The sequence below is a fragment of the Varanus komodoensis genome, unplaced genomic scaffold, assembly GCF_004798865.1.
Source record: "Varanus komodoensis strain SLA01 unplaced genomic scaffold, ASM479886v1 scaffold46_1, whole genome shotgun sequence".
Taxonomy (NCBI): domain Eukaryota; kingdom Metazoa; phylum Chordata; class Lepidosauria; order Squamata; family Varanidae; genus Varanus; species Varanus komodoensis.
Genome location: NW_025336043.1, coordinates 1,084,183 through 1,103,993, shown reverse-complemented (window position 1 = coordinate 1,103,993; position 19,811 = coordinate 1,084,183). Strand labels below are relative to the sequence as shown.

Sequence of the window (19,811 nt, the reverse complement as noted above, 5' to 3'; positions counted from 1 at the left end):
GATTTAAATACGTTGTCTTGGTGATGGGTGCAGATGTTTGCTGCTCCGTCTGTGGGGAATGGAGACGCACTTGCCGTCTGCGGAGAGTGACGGGTCGCTTGCCTCGGGCTCGCTGCCGCCTGCGCATTGCCGGGCTCAGCCCTCGAATGGGCTGGCAGGGGCAGGTGACGGATCGCGGGACGTGCAAGCAGTGCCCCGGCTCCTTTGGCCCAGAAAAGCCCTCCTGCGCAGCACTTTCCGGGAACCTCTGAGTGCGAGCTGGGGCAAACGCGACACGCCCGCGTGCCTGGGAAGTGCCTCCCGGCAGGGCAGGGCAGGGCAGGGCGACCCGGAGGGCCCCCGAGCCGCGGATGGAGGGGTAGGGTCCCCCGCATGGCTGCCTGGCCTGCAGCGCGTGTGCCGGGGCCACGCCGATCAAGGGAGCCGTGGAAGGTGCTGTGGGGCGAGGCGGGGGTGACCCAAGGGGCTCGAAGCGGTGATGCAGCCCGGCCACACGCTCTGGTTGGAGGGCAGCGGAGTGCTCAGCCCGAACCCAGTGCGGGGAGATAGACAGATAGATAGAAAGAGGGTCTTCGTTCTCTTGGAGGGCACCTGGCCCGGCCCGCCTTGCTTTTCCCTTGCCGCCAGCCCGACCGATCTCTGCCATCCCCCTTTTCCCGCTGGCAGCAGCCACGCCTGCAGCGACCAGGGGAATCCTGAGTTGGGAGTGGCGCTCCTTCCAGCCGGGCTGTGCCGCCACGTGCCAAGAAGCTGCGGATGCCCAGCTCGCGAGCTCTGCAGGGGAACCATGCAGCGTTAGAAGGCCGATGCCTCCTTGCAGGCCTCCCCGCCTCCCCTTCCCCACAGAGATCGGGACCTGGCGCAGGCAGACCCACCCAGAAGCCTGCGTCGTGCTGCGCCCCGTGGCCAGGGGCGGCCGCCCGTCTCCCCCTCGGCTGCATCCACCTTCCTGCGACCTTGGGCAGCACCAGGCGTGCTGTGCAGCTTTACCTTAACTTCCCTTGCAGATTCTCTCCCGCTTCTCTAGGAGCCTTGTGACCGAGTGGCTTGTCCATCCTCTTGCGTGAAAGATTTCCTGGAGAACTGCTTTTCTGAGGAGGACTCCCAGCAGGGCGACCAGCCTCCTTCACCTTCTGTCTGCAGCCGTATCCGCCCTTTCGAACAGCTGGAACATGGACGAATTTTCAGCCTGGTTGCAAACTCTGATGTGCTTTTCCTTTCTCTTATTCCTTTCATGAACATTGAGGCTTTCACAGCACAGGAGGTCTCATGGTATCCCTGGATTCATCCACGTGATTGCAAGGTTGTGTTTATGAACATTTTTATCTTGGAGGCCAGCCATAAAACATGATTGCCTTTCAATAGCATCCCGTTTCCCACGAGGCATTCCATGAAAGCTCCTATCTCTGATAACACGGGTAACACATCGCCACCCTCCAGATGATTATGGACTACAGCTCCCATCTGCCTCAGCGAACAAGGTTTGTTTGGTAGAAAACATGTGGAGGGCCTGGTTTGCCTGCCCTTGTAATAAAAGCAGCATTTAAAAGGTGGAAAGAGCGGTGAGCAAAGACGGGAAGGCTGCGGTGGAGGACTCGGGGCTTGGAGGCCCAGAGCGAGGCTGGGCCCCAGCACCGCGACCGCCTCGCCTGCGCACGTCCCGCCTCCCCGTCCCGTGCAGCCACGGAGCGGCTTGCTCTGCGCCGAGCTTTGCGCCAGCGTGTTTAAGGGGCACTTGCTGCTTGGCTGCGTGTGCCGCGGGGGGGTGCGATTCCCCCGTTTCCAAAGCCCGGATTCCTGCTCCAGGGAGGCGAGGGGAGAGCGGGCCTGGTCCCCCAAGCCACTGCAGCAGAGCTGCCCCAACCGCTTGCCCAGGTGGCGTCCTCCGGTTTCCCTGGCAGGCTTTTGAAAGTGGCACGAAGCCGCGCTGATGTTGCTCGCTTCCCTCCCGCTGAGAGGCGCTTTGCAGGGAGGATGGCCCAGCAGCCCAGCTTGCAAAAGCCCCTGTGGACCCCCTGGCGGAGCACGGAAACCCTGCCCGGCGCGTGTTGGGCAGACCTCCTGACCCAGCCGCAGAGCTGCTCCGCGGCTGCCTGGAGCCGACCGCTTGCTTCAAACTGCGCCCAAGCGGCCGCTTCTCCCTCCTCGAACGTGCGCGGCCTGTCTCAGCCCTGGTCTCTGACCCCCTGGGAGCGTGACAAACAGCACGCTGGCTACCGGCTGTTGTGTGTGTTTATAGGTACCGGTATCCGCTCAGGTCACTTATTTCCGTAAAATACAAAAGCAAAAACCCGCTGGGTGCTGGCACTCTGCCAAACGCAGGTGGGCGCTCCAAGCACTGGCCCAGCTCGTGTGAGCTGGATGGTGCCGGATCGACTGTGGCGGAACCCAGTGGGGAGGGACTGCGTGTCGCCACTCGTCTGGAATGCGTGCCGGGCCGTCACCCATCCCTGGAGACGGATATGGCTGCTGCCATCCCCACAGAAGACCAGGTCTGCCCCCTGGGGGGCTGGCGGACCTGCCCGCCCTCTCAGGCACTCCACATGGCACCTTTTTAAGTTTCATTGTGATTTCAACCATCAGAATCCTACCATCATCAGCAGCTAAGATATATTTAGGGTCTAATTTTTCCTTGAGGTATAATGCTAAACCTCTTTTCTTTTGAGAAGCAGAAGACATAAATAGCTTTCCAAGCTTAAAACACTCCAGAAGCTTACTTTGTTGTTTCTTAATATGTGTTTCTTGTAGGCAAATTGTATCTAGCTTCAGTTTTTGGAGCTGAGAGAAGGTCCTTCTCCTCTTGGAGGGCCCGTTTAGTCCATTTCCATTTAGAGAGAGCAGTTCAATTCTTCCTTCCCTTTTGAAAGCCATTTTAAAGGATGTATATTTATCTACTTGCGCTTCGCCTTTTCACTTCTACCTTTTCTCTTTTCCTTTGGTTCCAGTGTCTGTTCCTCTTGTTGTAAGTCTGTATTCGCTATTTGTCCTTCTTCAGAATGGTATGCTGTGAATTCCATTGGTTCGGCACCTTTCCCTCCTTCTTCTGAAACACCCGATTCTTCCTCTTCAAATATACTTCTAAATTTTTCATAAAACTCTTGTGCCTTGAAGATTGAGTCCAATTTACCCCTTGGAGAGTTCCAGGTGAAAAAAATTCCTTCTGGCGTTAGCCACCTAAACATGATCTCTTTCTTAATCAGTTTTGTGGTAAGAATTAAGTATTTGTTTCCTCCTTCTCTAATCCTCCATGGTATTTGTTTCAAAATAGTCACCTCATGATGCTCATCAGCCTTTGAAGGTTTATCATGTACAGCCCTCAAGACATTGTCTCTTATAGACCTTTTTGCAAATTTAACATGAACTTCCCTCGGAAGCTTGTGTTTCCTAACGTAACTTGAATTTACCCTATAAACAAGGTCATTATTTGTGACCACCTCTTTGTTTTCCAGATCCAATGCCTCTGCCAGCATAGTAATTATTAATTCCCTTAAGTCCTCATTCTTTCCCTCGGGTATGTTCTGGAATCTCAGATAATTAGATGCCTTCTCCATCTCTAATATAGTAAGTGAATCCCATAATGACTTGTTTGTTTTAATAATTGTGTTTCTTTGATTAAGTACAAGTTAGGGGACAAGTGGCTGGAGAGCAGCGCTTGTGAAAGGGACCTCGGGGTGCTGGTCGACTGCAGGCTGAACATGAGTCGGCCGTGTGATGCGGTGGCCAAGAGGGCAAATGCCACCCTTGGTTGCAGAGCCAGAAGCGTGGCTTCTAGATCAAGAGAGGGATCTACCACTCTATATGACTCTGGTGAGCCCGTAACTCGAGTATTGTGCTCAGTTTTGGGCCCCTCGTTACAGGAAGGATATAGCCAGGTTGGAGTCAGTGCAGCGCAGGGCCACAAGGCTGGTGGCCGGTTTGCAGGAGATGCTGCATGAGGCGAGACTGAGGGAACTGGGTCTCTTCAGCCTGGAGAAGAGGAGACTCAGAGGGGATCTGTTGGCGACATACAGGCATGTGAGGGGGTGTCACACGGAGGTGGGCAGAGACCTGTTCTCCCCTGCAGAGGAAGGCAGGATGCGCTCCAACGGAGCAAAGCTCAGGGAACCAAGGTTCCGTTTGGATGCCAGGAAGCTCTTCCTGACAGTCAGGACCCCGAGGGTGTGGAATGGGCTTCCACGGAAGGCGGTTGAGGCCCCATCGGTGCGGGTGTTCAAGGATAGGCTGGATGTCCACATGGTGGGCATGTGGTGAGCGGAGCCGGCTGGAGCCGGGGGTCAGACTAGATGGCCCAGGAGGCCCCTTCTGGCTCGCTCTGCTTCTCTGTCTCTAAAGGGGCTTGGGAGAGCATCGCCCGAGGAAGCCAGAGCGCTTTAGCCAGGGACGCGCCTGCCCATCTGTGTGGAGGGAGGGAGGGCAGGGCCCTAGGCCGGCAGTCAGCGTCCCCTGGAAAGCGCTTGGCCGGTCCTTGCTTCTGGGCGAAGCGCTGGCCCTTTGGCCCGGGCGGGCCAAGCAGTGGGCAGGCGGGCGGGCCAAGCGGCTCCCTTGGCCAAGCGGCGGGTCCTTAATCACGGGGCGAGCGGCTTAGAGCCGGTGAGATATTCATGCCCTGCGCCCGACTCCCTGCGCGAGGCCTTCCTGACGGTGCGCACACGGCGGCTGGCTGGGCCCCCTTGAGCCGCGGCCGGCAGCCGGCTCAGCTGTGCCCTGGGGGCCCGGCCGCTCGTGGGCCCGGCCTCTGGGTGCTGAGGCAGGGAGGGGCACAGAGCAGCCCCGGGGGGCCGCCTGGCGCTCCTGGGAGAAGCCCCTCGTGCAGAAGAGTGAGGAGAAGCACAGGTGTCCAGACGGGGGACGGAGCTTGCTCCGGGGGGCAGGGGCCCCTGCGCGATTGAGGGAGCCGAGCCTTACGCCTTGCGGATCGGCCCTGCAGTGGCGCTGCCTGCCGGGGCAGGAGGGGCGTTTGGAACGCGGAGCGACCAGAGGACCCCGGCCGGGCCGGCAGGGAGGCGTGCAGCCCTCAAGGCGCAGGGAGCGCGGGGTGGAAGCAGGGCCTCGGAGGGGCCCCCAGCCCCGGAAGCAGCCGCCGTCCCCTCACCACGGGCACCGGGGCCCCAGCCTGGGCTCGGACAAGCGTGGAGGCGGCCGCAGGGCCCCCACCCCGACAGTGCCGCGAGAGGGGCGGGCTGGGGGAGCTCTTTCAGGGCCTCTCGGGGAAGCCGAACGGAGGTGCTGACAGGGCAGAAGTGGTCTGCCCTCCGGCTGACCAGGTGGCCGTCCCCGCGGAGCGCGGCTGTGAGGTGGCCGGCTGACAAACCGGGCGCCTTGCAGGGACCGCCTTGCGCTCGGAAGGAGGGCAGGCAACCCGGGCGAGCTGCGTGGAGGGAGCAGGGTGGGGCGCTGCCACCCTCCTCTGCCAGGGCCCGTGGGGCTAGCCCAGGCCTCCGCGCCGGCACCTCGAGGCAGAGCGGAGGCTTCCGGGAGCCCCTGCAGGCCCGAGCCCTGTGCGGGCAGATGCCCTGGCGGGGGGAGCAGCCGGATCGCGTGTGCAGAAGGCGCCCTTCGGCTCTCGCAGGCAGCGGCCTTCCCAGCGTCCTGCACAGGGGCCACATGCTGTGGGAGGGGCACCAAGAGCGCCATTGTGGCCCCCCAGCCCTGCATCAGCTTGTGCCTGGCATGCCTGGCCCTTTTGGGGGGGCCTTGCTCAGCCCTGGGGCAACAGCTGCTGCCCTCAGAAAGGGGCCTCTCCCCACCATTGCACCTTCAAGGGTGCAGAGCCCCCCCGGAAAGGCCCTGCGGGATGGTGGGAGGGCTGGGCTGAGCCCCACGGCTGCCTTTGGGTTGGCTCGCGCTGGACGAGGCCTGTTGGAGCCTGGTCTGGGAGGAGTCTGGGGCGCTGAGCCTGGCAGCAGGATGCGCCCCCTGTGCTCTCCCCCTGGCCACCTGGTTTTCACAAGGAGGGCTCAGCTGCGCGGAGAGAAAGCCATGCCAGTGAGAAGGAGGGCTAATGGTGTGCAGCGGTGGGGGGGGGGGGGGGGGGGAGAGCCATGAAGCAGTGGCCGGCCAGGGGTAGTCCGGCGAACTGCCCTCGTGCCGCCCGGCCACGTGTCACGCCGACGTCTCTCTCTCTCCACCCCAAGGACCAGACTCGGCAGTGGAGATTCTCCTACACTGCTGCGGCAGATGGTCTTGGAAAGGGGCCATGCAGGACAAGCCAGGACTTCAAGTCTGCCGGGCTTCGGGGCAGGCACAACCGAGCGTGAACCGGCAGCCCTCCCGGGTGCGTCGTCCCTGGCGGTTACAAAACTTCCTCGTTCCTCCGGCGCACCCAACGCCCTCTCTTGTAAGCAGAGCCTAAAGCCACCCCCGTTTGGAGGCAGGCACGCGGTTCTTGTTTGCGCTCACCTGCCTTTTAATGGCACGCTATTCTGGTTCTGCAACCTGGAGAAGGTGAAAAACACAACCCGGGAACAGCCGCTCCCGGCAACGGCAGCGGCAACAAGGGCGCTTTGCACTCGCCCAGCCCTGCCGTGCCATTCCTGCGGTCTAGGGAGGAGGAGGATCGCGGGGCGGCGAGGCAGCTCCGGCCGAGCTGTGGTCGGTCGGTCGTGTGGAGGAGAGGTGCCCGGCCCTCCCCTTCGGCCTGGGTTTGCGGGATGCCTGGGCCGTGCCACTCCACTGCAGCCCTACCTTATCAGGGCAGGCGGCAGGCGAGGCGCCCGGCCTCTCTCTGATGCCCCGGGGTGTGATTTGGGATTTTGGCCAGAGTGAAAAGGCGGCTGAAAGCCCCGTCCGTCCCGTGGCGTTGCTCCTTCCCCCGGTGGGTGGGCAGAGGCCGCCCCAGGGTTGCTCTGTTGCTCTCCTTGCCTCCCAAGGCTGGGGCCCTGTGCCGGGTGCCGCTTCTCAGGGCCTAGACTTGCTTCCACCCGTAGGCTTAGCAGGTTTTCTGGGGAGATTCCACCGCGTCCCTGGGAAACCTGGAATGCAGCCCTGGGAAAGTGGCCACGTCTTGCTGCAAGGGGACCGCAGTAGCCAGGCCCAGGCCGCGGAGCCTTCTTCCCGGGGGAAGCCTCAAGGTGGAAGCCCCCGGAGCCCTCCCTGCCTGGGGCGCCAGCATTCCCTTGCCTGTGCGGAGGGTTGGCAGACCTGCTGGAAGCAGGGGCACGGGATGGAGCCGCCCTGCCTGCCGAGGCCAAGAGGAGGCGGAGGGCCACTTGGCCCGGGGGGATGTGGGCACCCAAAGGGGTGGGTGCCCCCATTGCAAAGCACAGGCAGGGAGCGGGGCCCTCAGGAGGCTTCCCAAGAGCAGCAGCCCCCAAGAGGCGGCAGGCCTGCCGGACAGGCACACCTGTTTGCAGGGGGCAGTGCCAGGCCCTGGCGATGAGGTTGCGCAAGCCCTCGGCTCAGCCACTGCTGGGGGATGCGGGGCCCACCCCCACGGGGTCTGTGGGGTCCTCCCTCAGGGGAAGTGCCCCCAGCCTCGATCCTGAGGCCACCCTCGTCCTTAGTCTTGGAACCAGACCGTGCTCGGAGCTGAGCAGCACCCCGGGCCGCCCCACAAAACCCGCGCAGATGAGCCCTTGGCTGTGCTTGGCAGCTGGCCAGACGGTCACGCGCCTGGCCAAAACGCCACTCCGCTTGGGCCCTCCCTTTTGCTGCCTTGTGGCCAGAACAGCAACAGGGAAAGCCCGGGGGGGGGGGGAGGCGGCCCGCCTTGTGGGGGGGGGGTGCCCTGCCTCTCTCGAGGACAGAACCAGCTCTGCATTTCCTTACCACAGCCCTGCAAGGCAGGCCGGCGTTAGTGCCCCGATAAGGCTGGGTTGCTTCCTGCCTGGAGGCAGCCCGGCAAGGTGGCAACGGAGGTGGGGCAGAGCTTGTCGGGGGCCTGAAGGACCCCCCGTGTGCAGCCCTCCTCCCCGTCCGAGTCAAGGAAAGAGCGTCCCCAGCGCCGTGGCGTGGGGTCTGCTGTTCCCGGTGGAGGACCTGCCGCATTTGGCTCCCCGGACCAGCTCCTGCCTCGGGCCTGCAAAAGGCTGCCCGCAGGGCACCAGTTACTGCAGGGCTCGCGCGGCCGGGGGCCGGGGGGTCCCGCACCCTTGCGGCGTCCTGTGAGGAGAGCTGCTGGGGGCCAGGTTTCACGGGTGGCCGGGTGCGCCACAGGCACGGCTGCGGAGGGTTATTCATTAACAGCCCCAGCGCCTGCCTGCCTGCCTGCCTGCCTGGAATGCCTCCTTCCTTGCAGGAGCCCCGACTGCACTGTCCCATCCGGTCCGGGGCCCCCGCGGGTCTCCGCGAGGAAGGAGGCCTGCTCTGGGCGGGGTGCCGGCTCCGTCATGGAAACAGCCCCGCCAGATGCTATCTTGGGCAAACACGGCTGTTCGGGCCAGGCGTGGCAGCGTCGGTCGGTGCAGGTGCGCTGGGCTCGTCTCCGGGAGGAGGCAGCGAAGGCCTGGCCCACCCGGGTGCAGCGCCCGGTGTGCTGAAGGCAGCAGGGGGGGTCGGTGCCCCACAGCCGGGGGGGGGGGGGAGACGGGGCCGTGGCTTTGGCACACGAGTGCGGCGTCCGGAGGAGGCCGAGGTGCCTAATGCTGGAGCGCACCGTGGAGCCGTGCGGTGAGATTCACGCGGCAGAGCTGGAGTGTGCCGCTGGCTCCCAGGAGACGTCGGGGTGGCCACCGGGCGGGTGGCTCCTGAAAGGGATCGGGCAACTCCATGGCCGGGGAGCTTGCCAGCGGCTCCCGGTTCTCATGGGGATCTGCCCGTCTGCACAAGGCGCTGGGGGACTTCTGCGCTCCTGCGTGTGGGCCCCCACCTAGACAGGCCACTGGACTGGGTGGGCCTGGTCCCGCAGGGCCCCTCCGACATGCGTGGGGCAGCCGTGGGCTGCCCTTGCCATGGACGTGTCTGCGGCCACGAGGGGCGGGCAGGCCGGGCCCGGCGGGCCTTCGAGCGAGCCAGACCCGCCTGGCCAGGAGCTCAGCCAGGGAGCGGGCCTGGCAGATGTGGGGGTCCGCAGGGCCGGCGGGTGGGCTGAGGGGCATGCCGTCTCTGCTCAGAGGGCTGTGAGGGCTGGTGGGGTGCTTGCAAAGCAGGTCCCTGCCCGAGCCGGGGCCCCCGCTGCCCTTTGGGGGGGCCTCCGTTGCAAACGAGAAGGCCCCAGCTTGGTGGCAGGCACTCTGGGCTACGACCTTGGGAGCCCTTCCTCGGGCCGGTTGCCAGTGGGCGGAGCCAGGATGGCAGGAAAGGCAGGAAGGCAACGCCTCCAACGGTGCCCGGGCCCGGCTCCTCCCTCCAGGCGTGGGGAGCCTGCAGGGCCCCTTCCCGGTCTTTTCCGCGAGGGGCTGGCCCTCTCCGCCGACGTCCACAGGGACTCCCAGTGCTCCTTGCCAGTCAGGCCCGTGGGGCCTCTGGAGGGTGGCCCAGGAGCCTCGCACGCCTTCCCTGCCCACAGCTCAGGGTCATCCACAGGGCAGGGCTGCGTTTCCACCGGCGGCAGTCCGGGAAGGCGAAATGCCAGGCCCGCCGCTCCTTGCCAGCCCGCAGCTGGCTCCCTTTTCCGACCCGCGGCCTCGGTGTCCTTTCCCCGCTTGGAAAGGGACCTCCATCCAGGCGGTCTCATCCATGGGAGAGCTGCCAGAGGCGTGATGGCCCCGTGCGGAGCAGGGCGACCAGCCACGAGGCTGGAGCGGAGCAGGGATGACGTGCCGGCCTCGTTCTCCCTGGGAAGCACAGAGCCCGTTCTGTGGTGCCGATCTGATTCCGCTCCAGAAAAAGGAGGGTGCATTTTGCAGATGTGTTGGGGTTTTTTACCCAGTGCAGTCCCGCCCTAGTGAGGTTAGCAGCGAGGAACTGGCCGGCAATACAAAATACAGCCAAATCCCACCTACTAAAGGGCTGTCATCACCCTAATCGACATCATCTTCGACCCCAAAAGTAGCCCAGGCGCAGGGCTCCTGCAGTTCTTGGGAAAGCTGCCCGGCCTTTGCCAAGTCCCAAGCTGCCTCGAGCTGGTCGCTGTGCGTGGGGTGGGGTGGGTGGGATGGGGGCAGAGTGGATCAGCTCGAGGGGACATTCCTCTTGGGCCAGCAGGCTGCAGCCACCTGGAGAGCGTGACCCCCCAGCCCTTCCTTAAACGCCACAAGAGCCACTGGTTTGTAGCCAGGGTGGCAAGCCTGCTCATGCCACGGAGGACCCCCGGTGCCACTTCTCTGGTACTGGGGTGATGTCATGGTTCTATTCTTGGCGGCCTCTTGCACAAGGTAGAAAAGTTGTTGGGCAAGAATGTGGGTGTGGCAGGAACCTCTGTGCGGCGGGCCCATCTCTGGCTTATTTTCATTCCTAGAGCAACCCGGCTGACGCTCCCGCGCTCGCTCGCTCGCTCCCCCTGCTCGCTTTGAGCCCCCCCGGGCTGCTGCAGCAAGATCGGAGGGCAGGCGTTTCATGGGCGAAGGAAGAGCAGGCGACCGAGGCACGGGTGGAGTTCTGGTGCCAGGTGCCCCTCCGCTGAGCCTCAGGGTTCCCGCCAAGTGACGCTCACCCTGACCAAACACCGCCATGCTGGGCTTGAAGCTTCCTCGTCTGCTCACCATCAGCCAAGTCCCCAAAGTAAGTCGGTGTGGGCTCGCTCTGGCCACCCCTCCACCCCAGGCATTTAGGGTGCTCTTGGGATTCTCGCCTGCAGTGGTTTGCCAGTCCTTCTCTGGGCCTCTCCTGGGCTTCCTGAGCATTTCCATGACTTTTTCTTTGTAGCACATAGAGCATGGGTTCAGAAAGGAAGCATGTGCCATAAAACGCGGTGAAATGCTCGTGCCGTTTTGCAGTCCCGCTCTGCTGCCGTGCCCTCTGCAGCGTGGGCGGACCGTAAACGCGATGCAAAGTTCAGTGGCTGCTCGTGGAAGGTAGCCTGGCCGCTGGCCAGAGAGCCCACTGCAGCCGCAGCGCAGCCTGGGAAATGGTTTGTGGGGAGCTGCTGAGCTGCAGCCACATGCCAGTCTGGCACCGCAGAGCTGGGCCCCCGGCAACGCCGGGTGCCTCCTCGCCCTGGAAGGCGAGTGTCCCTTGCAAGGGGATTATCCGCACCGCTGGTCTTGCTCGGCCCGTCCAGGGCCGGGGGCAGCCAGGGAGGTGCGTGGCACCGTGGCAAGTGGGCCAGGTTCGCAGGTGCAGTGCTTTCCCCAGGTCCCGTGACGTTGCCTTTAGGCCTCCAGTGGTGGCTTCCCCTCCCCGCACGTGGGGGTCAGAGAGCTTTGAGAGAAGGCAGATCTCTTTGTCCCCGATTCCTACCCGCGCTGGGAGCTGGGAGTCTCTCGCTCCGCCTTTTGCCATTGGCGGCGTTGCTGCCGGAGCAGTGGAGACATCTGGTGGTCCTGGGCGGCGTGAAACTCCCGCAGCGCCCCCCAGAGCCTCGCGAGCCTCCTCACTCTGCCCGCGCTAGGCTTTGCGCACACGTCGGCGTGGCTGGACTCGCTGCGGTCAGAAGGCTCGGGAGATCTCCCAGGTGACGGGTGCAGGGCGACCACGGACAGGCTCTCCTTAGCAGCCCGCGGCTTTTGCAGGGCGGCGGTTCCGTAAAAGTCTGGTCTGGTTGTGCTCCGTGCAGATAGCTGTTAAACGTTGCTGGTCCTTCTTTGGTAGGTCTTCCGAGAGCAGAGCATCCTTTTCGGGTACCGTCCCCCGAGGAGTTCTGCAGCACACTGCCTCTTCAGTGTCTTCCAAATGACAAACGAGACGCTGAACATCTGGACACATTTTCTGCCTGCCTGGTACGGGAATATAAGTATGCGCTTTGAACAAACTGCCACGTGTTTTGGTGCTGGGTTCTGCCTGCTCTTGCCGTGGAGGTGGGTCACTTATTATATCCCCCCCCAGCTGCATCCATGTGCGTAATGGGAGGAACAGGCCTCTGCTCACCCTTCCAGAGGAAAGGAAACCCCAGGCAGGGAGTACGTGGATTAGAGCAGCCCCAAACCCGAGGAGCATGGATACAATCGCGAGGTGGGGGAGCTGTGGGCCCGGCCCGGATTCAGAAGAACCCCCCGCCCCATGATGCACACTTGGGGAGCCCAAAAAGAGTCCGGTGCTCTGCAGTCACTGCGCTGAGCGCATGGCCACGCCAAGTCCCCGCTTGTTTGGACAGGGATGTCTTGTTCCCTGGAAGGCAAGCCCGACCTGTTTTGGGAGAAGAGACTGGGGGAGCCCGCACCTGTCGTTCCTGTGAGCTGACCAGCTGCCCTCCTTTCAGGTACTTCCTGTGGAAATTCCTGGCCGCCTTTGATGCTCTGGATGCCTGGAGTGACCGCCATGCCTGGCCCTTCCTCTCCTACCTGGCCACCTGTGTCCTTTATCCGCTGGCATCCAGCTTCGCCCACACCTTCAGCACCATGTCTGTCCGCACCAGGCATGTGTGCTTTTTCCTTGATTATGGAGCCCTCACTCTGTACAGTCTAGGTAAGGAGCGCAACCCCCCAGGGCCTGCACTCGGCCTGTCATGCGCCTGTGGAGCCTGCACACTGCCCCCAAGTGCTGTTCACTCCAGCAAACAAATGCACCCCGCGTGTTTCATCCGAAGAAGGGAATCGGGCTGGCCCGGAACCTGGCATCACGGACGTTTTGGCCACGCTCAGGAGCTGCCTTAAGGACAGCATGGCAGGCGTGCGAAGGCGGCTTTCCTGTCCTCTCTGGCCTTCTGCTCCCAGGTGCTCCAGCCGACAGCGGGAGGAAGGCTGGGGCAGAAGCCCAGCACCGCCTGGAAGGCTGGATGCACCCCATCCTTCCCGAACTTCAGCTTGGCCTGAGCGTGGAGCCCTCGGTTCTGATGCCCAAGTGGCCCTGCAGCAAAGTGGCCTGCGGGGCTCCAGCCGCTCCACTGGCTGGCCCACTCCTCCCATTATCCCCTTCCCTGCCTGCTGGTGCGCCCCCTGCTGCCCTCTCGTGCCTCTCTCTCCCCTTCCTCCTGCCTGCTCCCCGCAGCTGCATTTCTTCCTCCGATTTGGCACTGAAGCGCCATTTAAGTCTTTGGGGTGGAGAAACTGCGGCCCCCGGGGGTGGGGGGAGCACTGTCTGGATCAGCAGCTCCCAAACCGTGTTCCTCAGAATCCTGGGGTTCTGCAAAAGCCTTGTAGGGGTGCCACAAAAATCTCAAAAATTTAAAATGGATTTTAAAACGAGACCGCACGAGGCCAATTATTTGATTGTCATTTGCCATCCAAGCGGCAAGCAAAGAAATGTATCGTGTCATTTGGTTCTTGGGACTCTATTGTGTTGTGTTGGAAATGATCGAAAGAATTTATTTGAGATATGAGCATCTAATTGCTTTATTAGTTCATTAAATTTAAAATGTTTTCTCTTTATTTCCAAAGCTACTGTATTATGCAGAGCACTCAGGCAATAGGCGCAGATGAAAGAGGAAAGAACACTGCAGGTTCACACAGCTTAATAAAAATCGGGCATCGAGTTAGGTTTCTGTGGGGAAAAAAAAGTCTTCAGAAAGGTTCCATGACCGGAAAAGTTTGGGAACCACTGGCCTAGATTAATACTTCTTCACCTTGGCACACCTCAGGCTTCTCGCAGGCATGCCCGTCAGACGTGCTGGAGGACAGTCTTGTCCTGGTGCCACCTGCACCGGCACTGGCGACCTTGGATCGACTCTGGGGGTTGTGTTGTTTTCAGGCTCTGCAGTCGCTTACTCCGCCTACATTTTCCCAGAAGAATGGGCTGGCAGCGCGTTCCACCAGAGCTACGTCTCCTTTGCTGTGCTTAACACGATTATCAGCACCACCCTTTCCTGCTACTCCAGGTATTGCTTTCCGTTCAGATATTACTACTCATCCAGTATTAATGTTGTTGTTTTCATTGCAATACTAGCCAATATCTGAAGCTCTCTGGATGGCGCACAAAAAATCCCAAATTGGAAGGCACACAAATTCCAACCATACGTTTATCTTTGTTGCAAATGATACAAAGAGCTCTCCGTCCCCATTTTCCAGATCAGCTCAGGTATGGAAAAATCAGTTCCCAGCAGGCCTGCCCTGATGGATTTTCTTGTGAATTCAGGGATGGCCTAACCTCTGAGAAGTTAAATTTCTGTGGCCTTGCAATACAAATATTTTACATGCATAGTTCTGGAAATAAGCAGCGGGAGCTGGGTGAATATTCTCATACAACATGTATTTTCTTGCCCCACTGATGTTCCACACCTCTGATGTATTCACAGGTACCAAACGCAGCTTGTGAGTGTAACCTGGGTAGCATCATTTTCAAAGGGCTAAAATAAGGTGCGGCCTGGGGCCGGAGTGAGGAATCTATACAGCAAGCCTCATCTACATAACCTCCACATTAGTTTGAAAGACAATGAGATACACATTTATTGCATGTGTTAGACATTTATTTCCTGGTAAACACCCCCCCACCAAACTTCCTGTGTGTAATCGGCAGCTCCAGTCTCCTTTGGCTAAAGAATCCGGCTCCATGGCACCTTCTCAAACCAGGAGAGGTCACAAACGCAGTGCTCAGTCCTGGGCCCAGGGCTTTTCAGGATTTTTATAAATGACTTGGCTGTGGAAGTGCAGGGAACAATTATCAGAGGAAATAAAACTGGGTGGGATAGCTAGTACCCGAGAAGACAGGAAGAAGATTCAAGGTGATCGTGAGTAGTTTGTGTTTCCGTAAAACTGCTGGGAGAGGGTCGTCCAGAGGTTTGGGCTGAGATGCCAGCAATAGGCTGACAATACTCACCCTCTACCTCTCTTTTAAATCAAGTCCAGGTGAGGCGGTGTCTGTTCTGAACCAGGGCCTGGTCTAAGTAAGTTTTTCTTGCTGTGGAATATTGGAAAATGGATGTTTAGGTGTCAGGCACCAAGGGAAGAAAGACGCCCTTATTTGGCACGCCTTCCGCCCTCAGTGGCTGAGACAGGACTTGGCTCCAAAGCCATGCGTCGCCAGGCAGTGCGCCATCGACACGCAGGGGGCAGCGCAGAAGCTGCAGCCTGTGACTGGCCTCCCTGTGGTGGGACATGACCTGGACGGCCACGCATTTGGACAATCCCTCCCTTGGGAAACTGGCCACCTGCACTTGCTGTGCCAGCACTGTGTGAACCAGGCAGACAAGAAGTACTTATCAGAGTGTCACATCTTGTCTTTCGATTGTGCCTGCTTTATAAACTTGAACCTGCTGCCCTGGACAAACCTGTCAGAACCCCCTAAGCAAAAGCAGAGAGTGTTGGTGCAGGGGAAGGCGCCACAGTGGCCTTGAGCTCAATTTGGAGCAGAAGTAAAATAGCCGAGAGTTTACTTCCGCTGTGGACATGGTTGGGTTTCATGCCTGCTGTCATGAGCATCCAGGGCTGGGGTCGAGTGCCTCTTCTCATAGAAGTTCCCGTTGTGTGGTAAGCGAGTTGCAGGTAGTCGCAAAACGCTTTGCGAATGGGAGGGAGTCTCATGCCCTCTGTATCCAGCCACCCCTTCTGCATTTCGCAAGCCAGCTTGTCCACTTACCTTTTTTTTTAACGCATGCAGGTTCACTGAAATGGGGCAGCTGAAGTTCAGCAAAGCCATTCGCACGTTTGCCTTTGCGTATCCTTATGTGTATAACAGCGTGCCCCTCTACTACCGGGTATGTCTTCCATCCGCTGGGCTTTCGCACCTACCAGTGCCCCGTGCTGCAGTTGGAGACTCACCTGCCTGGCACCAAGCCCCTTTGAGCTCAGGGGGGCTTCCTTCTGCTCGGAGGCATCCAGGCTGGGGCTGTGAAGACGTGGGAACTCGCCACTGTCCCCCCATGAGGCTCAAGGTGGCTTGCGTCCGAGCTGACAGAATGTTGCCGTAATGCAACAGGGCGTTTCATAAGCCAGCAGTACATGTGTACTGAGAGTAAGTGATGTGACATTTTCTTCTAAAGTTCAGCAGGGCTGCCAGCAAAGGTGTGTATAACCAGTTAGTTCTCATTTCAGAAGCAGAAGCTTTTACTGCCCGAGCTGGTGAGGGCACTGCTGCTTGGGCCCAGAGGGAAATGATCCTGTCCTTTGTGGGACAAGAGTCCAACCACTTCAAAGTGAGCGGGCAAGAGGCAGGCAGGCACTGCCCTTGAGACTGAGCTCGCCTTCCTCTCGGGAGGTGCCTTGCACAGAGCTCAGCTGGACTTCATTTTGAATCCACAAAGAACCCTACTTTGGTGCTGGAACCATGGTGTGGGTTTAAAATATAGCAAGGAAGCATCTTCAAGGTGGTGCGCCTGATCTCAGGGTCAGGCGACGCACAGCAACTGCAGGCAGGTGTCCCTGTTCATTCCCCTCCCTAGTCAGCTGGAGAGCTGAAACATTTTCTTCTTCTGTTCGCCTGAGTATTTCCCTTCCTGTCTCACAGCTGTACCTGTGCACGGTCAGAGGCTGCTCGGAGAAGGCCATCTCAATGCACTACATGCACACTGCCTTCGCCTGGCTCACCTGCTTCCTTTTTGTAACCCACCTGCCCGAGCGGCTGGCACCTGGACGATTTGACTTTATCGGTAAGGGGGCTCCTGTCTCCTCCCCACTGCCATGAAACGGGGTTGGGCAGCTTGACGGGATGTGACAGGCAGCAGCGAATGGGCAGCGCAGGGGAACCTCTGCAGGGCTTCAGCCCACTCCTCTGTAAAAGGGACTTCAAAAGCGGCAGAAGCAGATTCTGCCTCAGCGGAGGACGGGCACAGATCTGCAGCTGAGAGACCCACAGAAAAGCCGGGCAGTTGCCACGGTTCAAGTTCTGTGTGACAGTCTCACAAGCAAACTGATATGGAGCAGAGTGGACCTGACAACATTAACCCAAGATTGTGGGGAACTAGTGCAGACAGGCCAGAAGATCCCATTGAGTGGCCCTGAAACGGACGCACCCCCCGCCCCACACGGCCCCAAAGGTCTGGCCTGTTCATTTCCGCTTGGAATCCACTTCTTGTCAGTTAGCTGCATTGCCCCGATGGCCAGTAGTCCACCTTTGCTTGTTTCTGTTGTGGTTGACTTCTGCAGTGCTCTTTGGATGCAGTACGTGTGGTCAGCTTTAATATGAGCTAGAAAATCTCAGTTCTGGTCTGCTTGGAAGTCCAGGGAAAAGAAGGGCCAATCCAGCCTCTTCAGACCAGCGGTTGTTACTCACCATTGTCACAGGCAACACAATTCAACAGCTAGCGGAGGTGCCAAAGTGGGTATGCTCAAGGTGGGCGACTTGCTCCGTACAAGCCAAAACGAGAAAAGCCGTGCCGTGATGCGCATGCAAGCGTGCAACTGGGGTTTGGCTATAATCTGCCATGAAGTGGGCAGAAGAAAAACCACAGCTGCCCAGAGTACTGCTTACCCCATTTCCTGTTCTGCTGTATGAGGAGTACCAAGAAACCTGGAGCACTCAATCAGCATTGGGAAAGTGGCCTGCGTGACAGACCCTCTGGGGTGCTGCACACAGAGACAGCACAAGGCCAAGCCAGAACTCAAATGCAGGGCCCCTGAAACTGGGGGCTCCCTGTGTCAGGAATTAGCAGGCCTTGCGTAGCTATTCTGCCTTTTCTTGCTTCATGGATTGACTGTGGTAGGGATAAAGATGAAGCTGTGAGGAAGGAAAGGAGGGTGATGAGCAGAAAGTTCTCATTACACATTCTGTAACGATGACTTGGTCGTAGTGCCCTTCATACATGATTTGTTTATACGATGCCTTAGTGAGCCCTGCGTGCTTTCCCTTATTTCTCCGTAAGTAACATGTTTTTAAGAAAGTATGATGTTCAAGATTACTTCAGCTAATTTCCTTCCTTCTCTTTTCCAAAAGCCTTCGTCAGTTTAGCTATCACATGCTGTCCAAAGGAGAGTGGAGACTTTAAGCTGTAAGCTGGTCATACCCTTAAAAAGCTGGGGCTCTCTCCTTTCTCTACTCCCAGCCACCACTCCCTGGGAACTCTCTCGCCTAAATGGACCCCAGATGAGTGGGTCTCAGTGATGTGGGTTTTCCGGAAAATTTTCTAAATTAATTTGCACTGGAAAGTTTTCTGTATTGGAAAATCACTAGAGAGGCATCTAATTTAGTGTGTTTACTAAATAAAGTAAAATGACCAACCAAGCCAAAGAACTACCCTGCCTTATCTCTCTGCCCAATCCACAAGTATTTGCCTTCAACTATTTCAGAAAAGAATAAAGAACATTTAATGAACTTCAGCTGTTACATTATGTAGACCTTTTACTAAAACAGGTATGTTAAAAGACAGAACAAAAAAGGGCAGAGCAGCATCCTTACTCTTCTTTTTTGCTTTCTTGCAGGACATAGCCATCAGCTCTTCCACATCTGCGGGATCATCGGGACACGCTTTCAGATGGAAGCGCTTCTGGTGGACATGACTGAGCGGCGCGAGCAGCTGCTGCCTTACATGCCCGCACCTAACTTTTCTCAAACCATCGGACCAGTTCTGGCTTCCACTGTGGTCAGCCTCATCATCATCGCTGCTTTCTCAATGACCCTCTATACTATGCCAAAATTCTCCAGGAGAGGAAGCAAACGGAAGAGGAAATAGCACTCGTTATTTAAAAACAAGATCTATACTACTGTTAACCGAAGAGTTGTATTCATCCTCTTCTGAACGGCAGGGATTTTTTTATTATGAACTACATTTTGTATTGTAGCATTTCTATCATGTGAGATGGAAGCTATGCAGCTTTTGGGATGTGACTTTTAAATTATTAGCTATCCGATTGTTGCCAATTGCAGCACCCCAAAACACCCCAAAAGTAATTGGTCAGAGAAAGCCCCCAAAAGTAGTTGGCCAGAGGAAGGCCACATAGTAAAAACACCACAGTTATACTGTCCCAGAAGGGAGGGCAGATAAGAACAAAATGAACTTTGTGTAACCCACAGCTAACACACGAGCCTGACCTCAAATACAGTAATCAAAGGGACAGTGGAAACTGGTTCTAGCTGCCATGAAAGTTGCAAATGTGCAGGGAGTAAGAACATGGCAAGCCTATGTGAATCTCAAGCAGATAAGAAATGGACGTGGGAACTGTCTGGTCCTTGACAGAAGAAAGGACTTTCTCCAGCACAGGAAGGGGTGCATACATTGATGTATCAATGTATTAGATGTGCACTAGGTGACCTAATTGGTTACCTAGGGTACAAAACGCATGTACTGGGGTGCAACTTTTGAGACACTGCTTTGGGCTGAATGTCCCCTTTTGTCTCCCTTTATTCTATACTGCACTAGAATAAAGCTGGTTTTGACTCTAGGGCTCATCTCAGGCTCTGTTTGGCTCAGGTCTGGAGTCCACCCAGGTTTGCCCCAGCTGTTGACTGGCTGAGTCCAGTAACAAGATGACCTTTGGAAAGGCTGCACACCTTCCATGTCAAAAAACCCACAGCAGCCTGTAAATACCTGCACACGTCTTACAGGCCTGGGAAGAGAATATCTGGTCAAACATAATAATATTTCTGTTACTCAGAATGTACAGACCTTTTACCCTTCAGAAACCTGCAGTGAAATATTATCAAGTTGCTGTACATTGTCTACATTTATATTTTTCTAAGTAGCTGCTACTGAGATTTACACAAGCACTTTTGGTAGCAAGAAAGCACATCCATGCTGGAGTCAGTATCTCTGGGTCTAACCCTTTTGTGCGTCCTGCCCACGAGCCTGGTGGGGCTCGTTCAGACCAGCCGGGCGGCGGTTGTTGGCGGCCCCGGGTCTCTGGGCCATGGTCTCCCGGCCCCCGTCTCCTGGAGCAGCCACATTTTTCGACACCCCGACGCGAGCCTGGGAAGAGACGCGCTGCCCGGGGCTGGGGCTCCAAGGCAGGAATGATGCGCAGTGGGCGCGT

General features: G+C 58.3%; 1 protein-coding gene across 1 annotated transcript; it reads left to right on the top strand.

Annotated features, from left to right (window-relative positions):
* Positions 1-10,380: 10,380 nt before the first annotated feature.
* Positions 10,381-18,743, top strand: PAQR5 (progestin and adipoQ receptor family member 5). Its single transcript, XM_044444819.1, has 7 exons — positions 10,381-10,599; positions 11,629-11,756; positions 12,236-12,441; positions 13,663-13,789; positions 15,508-15,604; positions 16,354-16,495; positions 18,264-18,743. Exons 1-7 carry the CDS (start codon positions 10,549-10,551, stop codon positions 18,512-18,514), a joined length of 1,002 nt encoding a protein of 333 aa, XP_044300754.1. The 5' UTR covers positions 10,381-10,548; the 3' UTR covers positions 18,515-18,743.
* The last annotated feature ends 1,068 nt before the right edge of the window (positions 18,744-19,811 follow it).

What these genes read in the sequence shown, in the direction of transcription:
- PAQR5 (XM_044444819.1), top strand. Translation starts at nt 10,549, where the DNA reads ATGCTGGGCTTGAAGCTTCCTCGTCTGCTCACCATCAGCCAAGTCCCC. An exon ending in ACACATTTTCTGCCTGCCTG is followed by an intron (nt 11,757 to 12,235) that starts GTACGGGAATAT and finishes CCCTCCTTTCAG; the next exon opens with GTACTTCCTGTGGAAATTCC. An exon ending in ACCCTTTCCTGCTACTCCAG is followed by an intron (nt 13,790 to 15,507) that starts GTATTGCTTTCC and finishes TAACGCATGCAG; the next exon opens with GTTCACTGAAATGGGGCAGC.